Source organism: Monodon monoceros, unplaced genomic scaffold (genome assembly GCF_005190385.1).
Source record: "Monodon monoceros isolate NGI ecotype Baffin Bay Population unplaced genomic scaffold, NGI_Narwhal_1 Super_Scaffold_8, whole genome shotgun sequence".
Lineage (NCBI taxonomy): Eukaryota > Metazoa > Chordata > Mammalia > Artiodactyla > Monodontidae > Monodon > Monodon monoceros.
The window spans coordinates 26,281,702-26,294,429 of NW_021703785.1; the positions used below are offsets into that span (position 1 = coordinate 26,281,702).

At 40.7% G+C, this 12,728-nt stretch overlaps 1 protein-coding gene across 8 annotated transcripts in view; it reads left to right on the plus strand.

Moving 5' to 3' along the window:
* The first annotated feature begins 788 nt into the window (after positions 1–788).
* Positions 789–12,728, plus strand: part of RBM26 (RNA binding motif protein 26) — a 77,830-nt gene continuing 65,890 nt past the window's right edge. Inside the window, exon 1 of one of the 8 annotated variants that reach the window (XM_029209852.1) lies at positions 789–2,885. In XM_029209852.1, coding sequence (XP_029065685.1) covers positions 2,815–2,885 — 71 coding nt within the window. In that variant the 5' untranslated portion in view covers positions 789–2,814. The remainder of the gene's footprint in view (positions 2,886–12,728) is intronic. The other 7 variants (XM_029209851.1, XM_029209854.1, XM_029209853.1 and 4 more) reach the window with 7 other exon arrangements.

Below are 12,728 nucleotides of genomic sequence, written 5' to 3' on the forward strand. Positions count from 1 at the left end.
AACACATTTTGCAATGGATCAGTTTAGTGAGAGAACACACCTCTTTCAAGGAGCATGAAATAGTTCAGGGTGGCTGAAGCGAAGGCTGAAAGGCAGTGAAAGAAGTTTCTAAGGCATATAGGAAGAGTTTGATTTTAAAAGGTCCTTTATAGATGTTAAAGAATGTAGATTTTTTATCCTGAAGACAACGTGGAAGTTGATGACGATTTTAAGCAGGGAACTAACATGATTAGATCCAAATTTTACAATAACTGCTATTAAAGGCAATGATGATGAAGGCAACTGAAGATGAACTGATAAGGGGGCAGCTAAGAGGCAGAGAAATTAAAAGCCTGTTACTATTGTTTAGGAAAAATAAGGAAGGATTCAAAAATACAGTAGCAGTGGTACTGAGAGAGAAGGATGGGCAAGGTTTGAATAGCCAGAGAAAGAAGTGGAAGCATTCCCTGTGGAAATGATGTGAATAAATGTTTGGAGGAGGGAAAGGTGAGCAAATCTGTTTCCATGGATTATATAGCATTTAACAGAAGAATGATGATTAGTTGGAGTGCAGAGCCAGAGTTACCCAACAGTTGGTGATGAGGTTGGAAACTGGTGGAGTCAGTCCACGGCAAGGCTATTAAACAGGCAGGCTAAACAGTTAGGATTTTACATTTTCCCTAGCAATATTAAATTTATAAATCATTTTTTTATTGTGGCAAAATATACAAAAATTTATCATTTTAATCTTTTTTTTTTTTTTTTTTTTGCGGTACATGGCCTCTCACTGTTGCGGCCTCTCCCGTTGCAGAGCAGAGGCTCCAGATGCGCAGGCCCAGCGGCCATGGCTCATGGGCCCAGCCACTCCGTGGCATGTGGGATCTTCCCGGACTGGGGCACAAACCCGTGTCCCCTGCATCGGCAGGCGGACTCTCAACCACTGAGCCACCAGGGAAGCCCCCACTTTAACCATTTTTAAGTGTACAGTTCACAACACTCACATTATTGTGCAACCATCAACACCGCCTATCTCTAGAACTTTCTCACCATCCCAAACTGAAATTCTTTACTCATTAAAAAATAGCTCCCCATTCTCCCCTACCCCTCTTGCCCCTGGCAACTAAGTGATAACAAGTTGATAAAAATTCTATTTTTCTGTCTCTAGGGGTTTGGCCACTCTAGGTACCACATAAGTGGAAACACAGAATAGTTGCCCTTTTGCATCCAGCTTATTTCACTTAGCTAAATCACTTGTTAATCAACACCCTGGTTAATCAGTAGCAGTCTTCTAATTTGCATACTACTTTATATGCTATATTTTAAAACAAATGTCAAGCTTTTCCGACTTTATCAAATCTTTTCCACTTAGTGCTTAAGGACACTTCACTCTAGCAAATTATAAACTCAGAGTTCTTAACAATTTAGTCTACCACTGTGTCTGCTATAAAAAGCTTTTTATTGTTCTACTTTAAATGTCTATATTGTGAATTATTTTCATTACAGTTAACAGGCACTAGACTTTTTGTAAAATTCCACCTAGTACCTTAATGGAAGTAAATAATAGCAAATAGAACAACTGAGGCAGGAATCAAACTTATTTGACCACCCAGGAAGTTGCTTTATTTAGGATGCTGATATGAAGGCTCTCTTTTGATATTACGTAATTTCCCTATCTGGGGCTGAATCGGCTCTAAACGGAGGGAATTAAAAACACTAACACTAAAAAAAACCAAAAAACCCCCAAAAAACCACAAACACTTATCTTATTTCTGGCTGGGGAAAGTCCGAAAGTTTCAGATGTTTGGAAACTATTTCATAACTGTCAAGGGTTGAAGGAATCCCTAGGTCATTAGTGCTCTGCCCATGCATGAAGTCGAGTAATTCTGGACAAGACTTAACTAAGCCTCTGGCGGTCTCAGCGCGTTATATTAGACCAGCCCGTTCTTCCCAATCTTGTCCACAGCACAGCACATGCAGAATATAGTACTGCAGGACCCTGAGGTAAACGGAGGAGGCAGCACAGCGCAGCACACCTGTAATCCCCAGGTCGCCTGCATCCCGCCACATCCAAGTGGACGCTCTCAGAGGAGCGCTCCCGTCGGTCGTTCCAGCCGATGCGCCACGCCGTCAGTTACAGAGGACGGGCTGGGGTTCCCGCTGATTCTGAAATCAGCGGCCTTTCCCTCCTTGTAAAAAAAAATAAAGTCTTTATTCCTTAAGAGAATCAAGGCGTGAAAAAGAAAAGGGCCCACAAACCACGCAAAGACGCAAAACTCGCCAAACTTGCCTAGCGCGCTCTCCGCTGATCTTACGTCTCTTCCCAGCAGGCTCCGGGAGTCACCGCGACACTTCAACAATTCTCGCGAGATTTATCGGCAGCCATCTTCTTGGGGGTGCTGGGAGCCGGGAAGACCCCCCGAACCGTTCCCATTCAGCTGCCCTTCGTCTTCGCTTTCTTCACTTTTGTCTCTTCTGCGTTGCCCGCCAGCACCTGGTCTCAAAGCTGAGAGAAAGCCCGGGTCTAGGAGCGTGTCGCGCTCTGGTCCAGGAAGATTCGCTGGGGTGGAGAGAAGGGGGAGGGCCCGGGCAAACAGTCGCTGCCTCAGCCGGGGCCGGGGTCCGGGGAGGGGGAGTTCCTGGCACCCCGTGGACTCGCGGCTTGCGGCCGTCCCCCCGGAGCTGTTGGCCCATCGGGGCTCGCGGGAGCCTGCCACCGGCGCCTCCCACCGCGGCCCACGCGGGCGGCGCGCGGAGGAGGGGGCGGGGGCAGCGGCGGCTGTAGCGGCCGCGACCTGGGCGGGCGGACTAGTGTGACGGGCCTCTGGGCCGCTGTGGATGGTTTCTAAAATGATCATTGAAAACTTCGAGGCCCTCAAGTCCTGGCTCAGCAAGACTCTCGAGCCCATGTGAGTATCCGGGGGCTATTTCCTTGCAGGGGTGGAAGTGGGAGATAGGTGGCCTCACGGTTGCCTCAAGTGCCTTCCGTGGAGGCCGAAGCGGTGAACGCAGGTCCCAGGGCTCTGTGTTTTCTCCTCCTCTACCACCCTCGTTCCCAGGTTCAGAATACGCCTGGGAGCCTGAGCTGACCTTTACCTTATCGCTGAGTTGGTTCTTAAACCAATGTCTCTTCCTCTTGTTTTCCCGTTATTTGTAGACCGACCCCAACAACCTACACACACAACTCGTATTTGCCCAGGGCCCCCAGATCAGTTTCTTCTGGTGAATCCGAGCATAATCCGCTGTCCACTAGACTATTTTTGTTTCTTTAAATGAGGTGAATAGCCCTTATTACGGATTAGAACAGTTCTTGTCTCAGCCACTCACGTTTTACCTACATACAATCCCTGAAAGAAAGGCCATATCTCCCATGTGCTGTCTGGCTCATCAGCACCTCTGTTAACTGAAGATGTAACAGGTGCTAAGGTGCCCAGTAAAATTCCCCTTTCCCACCTACACGTTTGTTAGCTTGGAGGAAGAAAATGCAATCTATCCATATGGACTATTTAGCAGTTTTAAGTAGGTTTCTATAGGTGGACTCGGTGCATGTGTGTGTTTGAGGGGGTTCAGAGTGCTGAAATGTATTAGATTGGAAAAATTGAGTGTTTTAAGGATTTATCTTTTAATACACGCAAAATATGGGCCAAGTGTTTTATCAAAATTGGTTGATTTACAATAAACAGCTTAAAATACAACGGGGAATATCCATTCATTTAATAAATTTATTAGGCTCCTTCTATGTACTGTGGGAGGGTCAGGGCTAGAGTTTTTAAATTCCAAAATCAGTAAGACATAATAAACAAGTAAATAAGGTAATTCCAGGTAATAAGAGTAATGATGATTGTAACCGTAGAGAATCATGTAAAAGAGTGATTAGAAGGCCTCTTAGAGGAGGTGACATTTGAGCAACACCTAAGGAACAGAAGGAACTACCTGTGTAAAAGTCTGGAGAGAGAATGCTCCTTACAGAAGGAACAGCGAGTGCAAAGGCTCTGTAGTGGAAATGGTCACGGTGTGATCTGGGAAGAGAAAGCAGGCAGTTGTGGCTGCAGGGAACCTTGTGATGGGGGAGAGGATGGAAGGTTGTGAAGTTTGAGAAGTAGGCAGGGGCCAAATCATGTAGGATGTTCTAGGCTGTGGTCAAGAGCTAGGATTTAATTTAAACTATAATGGGAAGACATTAGATGATTTAAAGCAGGCAGGGATTGATTTTTTGTTTTAACTCTACCTGCTTTGTGGAGGTTAAGGGGTCAAGAAGAGAAGTAAGGAGACCATTCTGAAGGACGTTGTAGGCAGAGCTGTAGATAGTTTGCATTAGAGTGATAGTGGAGACAGAACTAAATATGTTTAATGAATAGATCTGGTAGAACTTGCTGATCGATTGGGTGTGAGAGATAAGGGAAAGGGAAGTCAAGGGTGATAACTAAGAAGTTAGCCTAAGCAACTGAATCCGTGTTGGAGAGAACAGGTTGAGGGGAGAAGAGTAGGTTGGTTGTTTTTGATCATTAAGTGTAAGGTGTTATATACCTAAGTGAGATGTCAAATAAGTAGTTGGTTATGAGTCTAGAACTCAGGCCAGGACTAGAAATATTTGGAGTCATGCAGATAGTGTTTAAAGCCGTAGACTGGGAAGTTTCTGAGGAAGAATGTGTAGATAGGGAAGCGAAGAGAGTCCAGGTCTGAGGTAGGAAGAAAATTGGGATACATGTCACTAATGAAACAAATGTATGACAAAAGAGGAGGGTTGTCAACTTGATGGGATACTGCATAATGGATGAAAAAGGTGGAGGCAGATTAGTGGCCCTTAGGTTTGTCAAGGTAGAAGTCATTGGTGAACTAAGTGAAAAGTTTCACTGGAGTAGGGTGGTATGGATAGAAGCCTTGTTTAAGTGGATTGGAGAGAGGGAGTAGGCAGGAGTGTAGTAATAGTGGTTGAGAGGGAGAACCCTGGAGCCAGAATGGCTGCCTTTGAATTCTGCCTCTGCCACTTACCAACTGTATGATACTAGGTAAGTTACTTAGCTCAGTGCCTCCTTCCTCATGTCTAAAATGGGGAAAATGAGTATGTATTAAGAAAATCTTTGAACACTGCCTGGTTTGTAATTAGCACTCAATAAGTGTTCGGTGAACAGAAAACTTAGAAGACTGTTTTGAGTTAAAATAGCATTCCCGGGGCTTCCCTGGTGGCGCAGTGGTTGAGAGTCCGCCTGCCGATGCAGGAGACACGGGTTCGTGCCCCGGTCCGGGAAGATCCCACATGCTGCGGAGCGGCTGGGCCCGTGAGCCATGGCCGCTGAGCCTGCGCGTCTGGAGCCTGTGCTCCGCAGTGGGAGAGGCCACAACAGTGAGAGGCCCGCGTACTGCAAAAAAAAAAAAAAAAAAATAGCATTCCCTTTTTTAAGCATTCAATTCTCAAATTACTTATCAGCTTTATTACCATTTCCTTTTTTTTTTCCACTAATTGAAGATTATAGCTACTTTGCTTGTAATTTTTCTTGAGTTTTAATAAAGCATCTTCGGGTATCATATAGCCTACTCAGATGACTGTAGCAGTGCAGTCATTCTGCTGGAATAAAGCACTACTTGTAGAACCTAGACAGTGATAGGAGCTGGGATTGGTCCTTTTATATTGTACACTACTGTGGTAAAAATGAGCCCTTATCCAAGTTCCTGTCCCTTTAATTGCATTTCAGGTGAATTCTTTTTTTTTTTTTTAACAAGCCTGCATCTGACGTTAATTTATTTATTTTTGCTGTGTTGGGTCTTCGTTTCTGTGCAAGGGCTTTCTCTAGTTGCAGCAAGCGGGGGCCACTCTTCATCGCAGTGCTTGGGCCTCTCACTATCGCGGCCTCTTTTGTTGCGGAGCACAGGCTCCGAACGCGCAGGCTCAGTAGTTGTGGCTCACGGGCCCAGTTGCTCCACGGCATGAGGGATCCTCCCAGACCAGGGCTCGAACCTGTGTCCCCTGCATTAGCGGGCAGACTCTCAATCACTGCGCCACCAGGGAAGCCCCTCAGGTGCATTGTTTTAGATGACTTTTAACGCTGATTACAGTTATTTAAGACCTATGATTTCTAACCTTGGTTTTGTGAAACTTGAAGATGTATTTGTTATCTAAAGAGATTTTTTTGCTTTACTTCGTAATTGCCATATAGCACCTATTTGAGGCAGGACCATATGAAGCACAAAGGATAAGACAGAACTTGAAACGTGTATAGAACTTTTTTAGCTATTTGTGCTAGTAAAGTATCTGATGGTTTTGGACTTGCCTCATAGTTTAAATGTATTAATTCAGCACATATTTATTGAGCACTTAATCTACTCTGTGCTAAGCACTGTGTTAGATATTGGGGAAATAGTAAGAAACACGACATGAAATGACCATCTTCATATTGTTTACCGCTTAGCACGGAAGACCGATGGTGAACAAGTAACCGTAAGACTAGTGAGTGTTATAAATCCAGAATGCTGTCAAAATATATGTCTGGGAGGTCAAGAAAGGCTTTCCTGGCATGATAATATTTCATCTCAACCGGGATGGATGAAGAGCAGTTTGCTGGGGCAAAAGGATGGGAATGGAGAGCTGTGACAGCAAGGTTTTAGAGGGCAGATGGTATGAAGGCCCTAAAATAAAGGGAAAAAGAGGTGTCTTGGAGGAATTGAAAGAAACTGAAAAAAGAGCCAGTGGATAGCTCCAGAGAGAGGAGCCAGATCTCACGAGACTCTTGAGTCATTTTAAGGATTTGGGATGTCATTGAAGGGTAGTGGGAAACCAGTGAAGGGTTTTAGGGGAGGAAAGTTTTCATATGGACATTAAGAAAAAAAAAAAAGTCAACCTGGTTGCAGTTTCAACATGAAATAAAAGTTGGTAAATCTGTATTTTATTTGATTATAAGGTCTTTAGGTATATCAAGATTCTGAGTTTTTTTCATAATTTATTGAAAATATAGGTGTTAAAATTGTCATCTTGAAATACTTGATGTTTTTGTTCTCCCAAACATTTGCTTAGTCATGCATGCTAATAATAAAATTAGATGTTGGTCTTCCCTTTAACATTGATTTCTTTTTCATAATGTGCAGTCCTGGAAAAGAATTAAGCTATCTTCTTTCGATGTTTTTTTGTTTTTTTAAACAGAAGAGGTTTTCTGCTGTATTTTAAAACTTCTTCTGAGTTTACACATCACTGAATGTGGTGATTTAATAAAATCATGGATTATTTTTAGTTTAGGGGAAACCTCAAAATCTAATCAAACCCCTTAATTTTTCAGAAAATAAAATTGAGAGACAGATGAACTTAATGATGTGCCCAGATTTTGTTGAGTTTAGTAGTAAAGAACAAAACGCCTAGTTTTGTGCTCCTGCTACTATGTAGTGCTGTGGAGGTAGCATTGTGTAGTGGAAAGAAAACATTTTTGTGTCCACATAGACCAGTGTTCACATCTCAGCTCTGCCACTTATTAACTGAGTAATCTAGGCAAATGAACTTCCCTTTTCCTTGTTGGTGTGATAGGGAGAATTATACTTGTTTCTTTCTGTAGTTGAAAGGATTAAATGAGACATATTTTAAAGAGCCTAGCCCTTCCCTCCTTTCTTAAATACCGGGTTGATTAAACACAAATAGGTTACATTACTATTATTGCTACCATTAACATTTGAACACATTGTTAAAGTTTTGTATTTCAAGTTCTGTGAGGTAAATACTGTACCTCCATTTTGCAAGTGATGACCCCGAGGCACTAGAGCATGAAGTTGAGATACTTGCCCAGAGTCACAGCTTTTACATATGACTAAACAGTGATTTAAACTCAAGTTTTTGACTCTGGAGCCTTGTTCTTAATTTACTACAACACAATACAATGTATTCTTTCCTATTACTCTGTGTGTGTGCATATACACTTTTTTTTTTTTTTTTTTGCGGTACGTGGGCCTCTCACTGCTGTGGCCTCTCCCGTTGCGGAGCACAGGCTCCGGACGCGCAGGCTCAGTGGCCGTGGCTCACGGGCGCAGCCGCTCCGCGGCATGTGGGATCCTCCCGGACTGGGGCACGAACCCGTGTCCCCTGCATTGGCAGGCGGACTCTCAACTACTGCGCCACCAGGGAAGCCCTATACACTTTTTTACTATTACATTTTTGGAGTAGTAGCTGCTATTGTAAAGGAACAAAGTTCTAAAGCATCATGGTTATCAGTGCTTTAGAGCTTAAGAAAGAAACCTAGAGTTTTTGTAGTCTTTTCCTCTTCACCCACGCTTGTTATTAAACCTTTCTTACCACATTAAAATTTATTTTTGTTCCAGTTTTACAGGAAGAGCTGAAAGGTGATCTTTTTATTTCTGAACTTTATACCTGTTTCCCTCCCTTGATCTTTTTTTTCTACAGACTCCTTTGGGCACAGAGTCAGTCTCCCATTCCTTAAGGAAGAAAAGCTTAGCAACAATAGCAAAAAATAAAACAAAAAATTAAATCATACTTCTAGTCACTTTGCTAGCTTTCTTTTCCTGTCAGTGTTAAATCTTGAAACAGTAGTCAGCCTTTAATTTTTCACTCATTTGCCCCAGCCATTACTTCTTAATGCCTATAATATAGTTTCTTGCTACTTGTATTCAACCAAAATTGCTTACCTCAATGTTACCAATGAATTTGTTTATTAAATGTAAATACTTTGTATAAATTTTAATTCTTTGACCTCTGTATATAACATTAGACAGTGTTGATAGCTGCCTTTTTCTTTTTTTTAAACTTCTCATGTCTTGGATCCATAATATTTTGGTTCTCTTCTCAAATCATTCCTATCTCCTTAAGTTCTTTTTCTTGCCTTTGAATTGTATTATTCTTAGTTCTGTTCCCAAGACTTTTTTTTCTTAATCATTCTACTCCTGTTCCCTCATTCACATTCATTCCTATGGATGGTTTCCATTGTAATACGTGCCTGTGGTTTTTAAAAACTTTGTGTGTGTGTTGTAGATGCTTTGAAAGTTTGATTAAAGACTGTTTTCCCCAGGATATTGCATATACACATTTGCATTTGAATTTTAGAGCTTTTCCAACACATACCTGTATGCATTTATTTTTCACACAATTATGTTTAGGCTTAACCACTTCAAAGTTTTAAGCTCTTAACTCCGATTGCTAGCTTTGTACCTGATCCTCTCATCTGAACTTCAAACTATTGTATGTTTCTGAAAATAAAATGTTCACTTATTTCCATTTCATTTCTCCAAATTATCTGGGCTTGAAGTTTCATTTTTTGGGCTTCTCCTCCCTTCATTTCTTTTCTCCCATTCAAGTTGGTCATTGGGTTCTGTCTCTTTCTTTTAATAATTCTTACTAATGACAGTGCTCAGTAGGGGACTCTTCACTCCTTATCTAAACCATTGCAGTTTGTTTCCTAACAGACCTCCCTATCTCCAGTCTTTTTCTCTCTTCCAGTTCTTTTCGCCTGGATGCCCAACTTGTTTATATCCTATTGTTAGATCAAAATCTTCAGGACTCCTAAGTAATTAATTGCATACTTTTTAACTTGGTTTTCAGGACTCTAATGTCTGTTTCAAATGATCTCTCCAGTTTATATCTTCCTACTTTTTATGTAAGTCTTAATTTCAGCAAAACTGAACTTTACATTCTGATTCTTTATCACATTGGTCATACTGTCCTTTTCCCCTCAACTTTAAGTAGAAGGTAACATTCATTGAGTGCTATTTGCTAATGCTTGTGCATTCATTGTATGTGAGCTAGGTTCTGTTATACCAATTTTAAGGATGAAGAAGTTGACTCTTAGGAAGATTAAGTAATACACTTCATTCATAGCTTATAAATGATAGAGACAGGATTAAAAAGAAGACACTTATATTCCAGAGCTTTGTTGTGCATTATCATGTACTGCCTTTCTCCGCTTCTTTTTTATATGTTGAAATCAAAGGTCAAGTGTGATTCCAGTTCTTCCAGAAAGCCATTTATCATCTATCCAGTTGGAAGCAGTGACTCTCCTCCATGACTCTCCTCTCCTACCTCTAGTTTGTACTCATCACGTGCAAACTTGTTCAGTAGTTAATTCTTACTTGTTTTAAGGTTACTGTTAGAGTCTAAGGTCCTTGAAAATAAACTCCAAATCTTAAGGTTAAGTGTTCTCCTGTTCTGTGTGAGCACCCAGCACAATGCCATGTGTGGGGTGTGCATCTGAGTTTCAAATGCATTAGTTGAAATTTCTGTTTTGTGCACCCATGACTTAAGAGAGAAGAGGCATTTGTGTAAAACTTCTATTTCAGAGAAGCAGATAAGTGAGCAATTTGAAGATTTACTAATCTCAGGGCCTGTTTTGCTTTATTTTTACCTTTCAGCAGTTTCAAATTAACTAAAGCTTAAGTGATTTTTTTAAGGGGGAAAGGACACTGAAGAGTATTAACATTTACTCATTAAAGTATTAGTGAATGCTGCTATATGCAAGATTGCGCACCTCCATGGAGCTGCACAAACAATTATGTATGGTAATTCTAGTCTGATGAATTTTACAGCTGGTAGAAGAGTTTTTCTATAATTAATTATTGGCTAAAATATTTTTCATGACCTTCATTACCACATTTTACTGCTGCAACCTTAGTTGGGTTTTCCACCTGAGTGATGAGTAGTTAAAATGCATTTAGCATTTTCTGTCTGTTTTAGCAATTCCTTTTCTTTGGCTTACAATTCTTTTCAAATGAATTATTTTACATGCATAAATCAAGATATAGGGATAGTATTATGAACAAAATGGAAAATAAGATATTACGGTGTTTGGTGTGTACATTTTGAGAATGAATAACTCAAACTTGAGCTAAATGTAGGCTTCTAGGAATTTTTTTTCTTCCTCCTGCTTCCTTAGTCCCAGAGAATAGAGAATGAGTGAAACGAGTGGATGGTAAATGCTTCCTACTAGACGTACTCACTAACCTCCTACCACCTTGTTTCTGTGGAAAAATCCTTTTCAGTTTACAGATAGTAACTTCTGAAATAGGTAAAAGTTTATTTTTAACTTGGGGTTATATTTAGTATTTTGTGTGTATATGAAACAATGGAGTATGTTGGAGATATGTTACTCATTGGTTCTCACTGCGATATTTTGCCTATGTACAAGCAAATACGTTTATATATATTTTTCTTTTTTTTTATATAACTGGTTTCATACTTGGAGGTCATTCAATATAATACATAAGAGACTTGCCCCCTTTTTAACGGTTGCATGGCATTTTAATGTAATGTGTGTACCATAATTTATTTAACCAGCCTTTATTGATTTACTGAACAAATAGTACTATGGTGTATATATCTATCATGTGTCCATTTATACTTAACATAAACATTAGTTGCATAAGGGTTTTTTTTGGCAGTTTCTTTTTTATTTTTTAATTTTTTTAAATTTTAATTAATTAATTAATTAATTTATGGCTGTGTTGGGTCTTCGTTTCTGTGCAAGGGCTTTCTCTAGTTGCGGCAAGCAGGGGCCACTCTTCATCGCGGTGCGCGGGCCTCTCACTATCGCGGCCTCTCTTGTTGGGAGCACAGGCTCCAGACGTGCAGGCTCAGTAGTTGTGGCTCACGGGCCTAGTTGCTCCGCGGCATGTGGGATCTTCCCAGACCAGGGCTTGAACCTGTGTCCCCTGCATTGGCAGGCAGATTCTCAACCACTGCACCACCAGGGAAGCTCAATTGCATAAGTTTTGACAGTTATATACGCCTATGTAATCACCATATAAAACAGGATCTAGAACATTCTCTGGAACATTCTCTTGTGCCTCTTTCTGGGTTTTTCTTTCCCTCTCCAACAAAGGCATCTACTTTCTAACTTTGGCATTATGAATGTGGCTGCTATGAATATTCTTATTCAAGTCTTTGTGGAAGTATTTTTTTTGGGTAAATACCTAGGAGGATATTTGCTAGATCATAGGGTAGATAGATGTATGTTTTCTATTATAAGAAACTGCCTAATTGTTGCTACCTGTGATTTATGAGAGTTCCAGTTGCTCCATATCCGCAGCAATATTTAGTATTGTCAAGGGTTTTTTTTGTTGTTTCTTTTTAAACCTTTAGAGTGAGTATAAAATGGCATCTTTCCTTTTTTGGACTGACAGTTTAATTCTCTTTATGGTTTTAATTTGCATTTTCCTGAAGACTAATGCTATTGAGGACCTTTCCATGTGCTTATTGACTGTCATATCTTTTGTGAAGTATCTAAGTCTTGCTTATTTTTAAAATTGGGCTGTCTTTTATTGTTGACTTATAGGAGCTCTTTATTCATATACGATACATGTACTGCAGATTTTTTCCCCACTCTGTGACTTTTATACAGTAGTCCCCCCTTATCTGTGCTTTTGCTTTCTGTGGTTTCAGTTACCTGTGATGAGCTGCTGTTTGAAAATATTAAATGGAAAATTCCAGAAGTAAACAATTTATAAGTTTTAAATTGCATGCTGTTCTGAGTAGCATGATGAAATCTTGCACTGTCCTGCCCGAGATGTGAATTAATCCTTTGTCCAGCATATCCCACCTGTTAGTCACTTAGTAGCTGTCCTGGTTATCAGGTCAGCTCTCATGGTATTGCAGCGCTTGTGCTCAAGTAACCCTTATTTTACTTAACAATGACCACAACATGCGAGAGCAGTGACGCTGGCAGTGTGGATATACCAAAGAGAAGCCATAAAGTGCTTCCTTTAAGCGAAAAGGTGAAAATTCTCGACTTGATAAGGAAAGAAAAAATTCAGTACTGAAGTTACTGAGATTT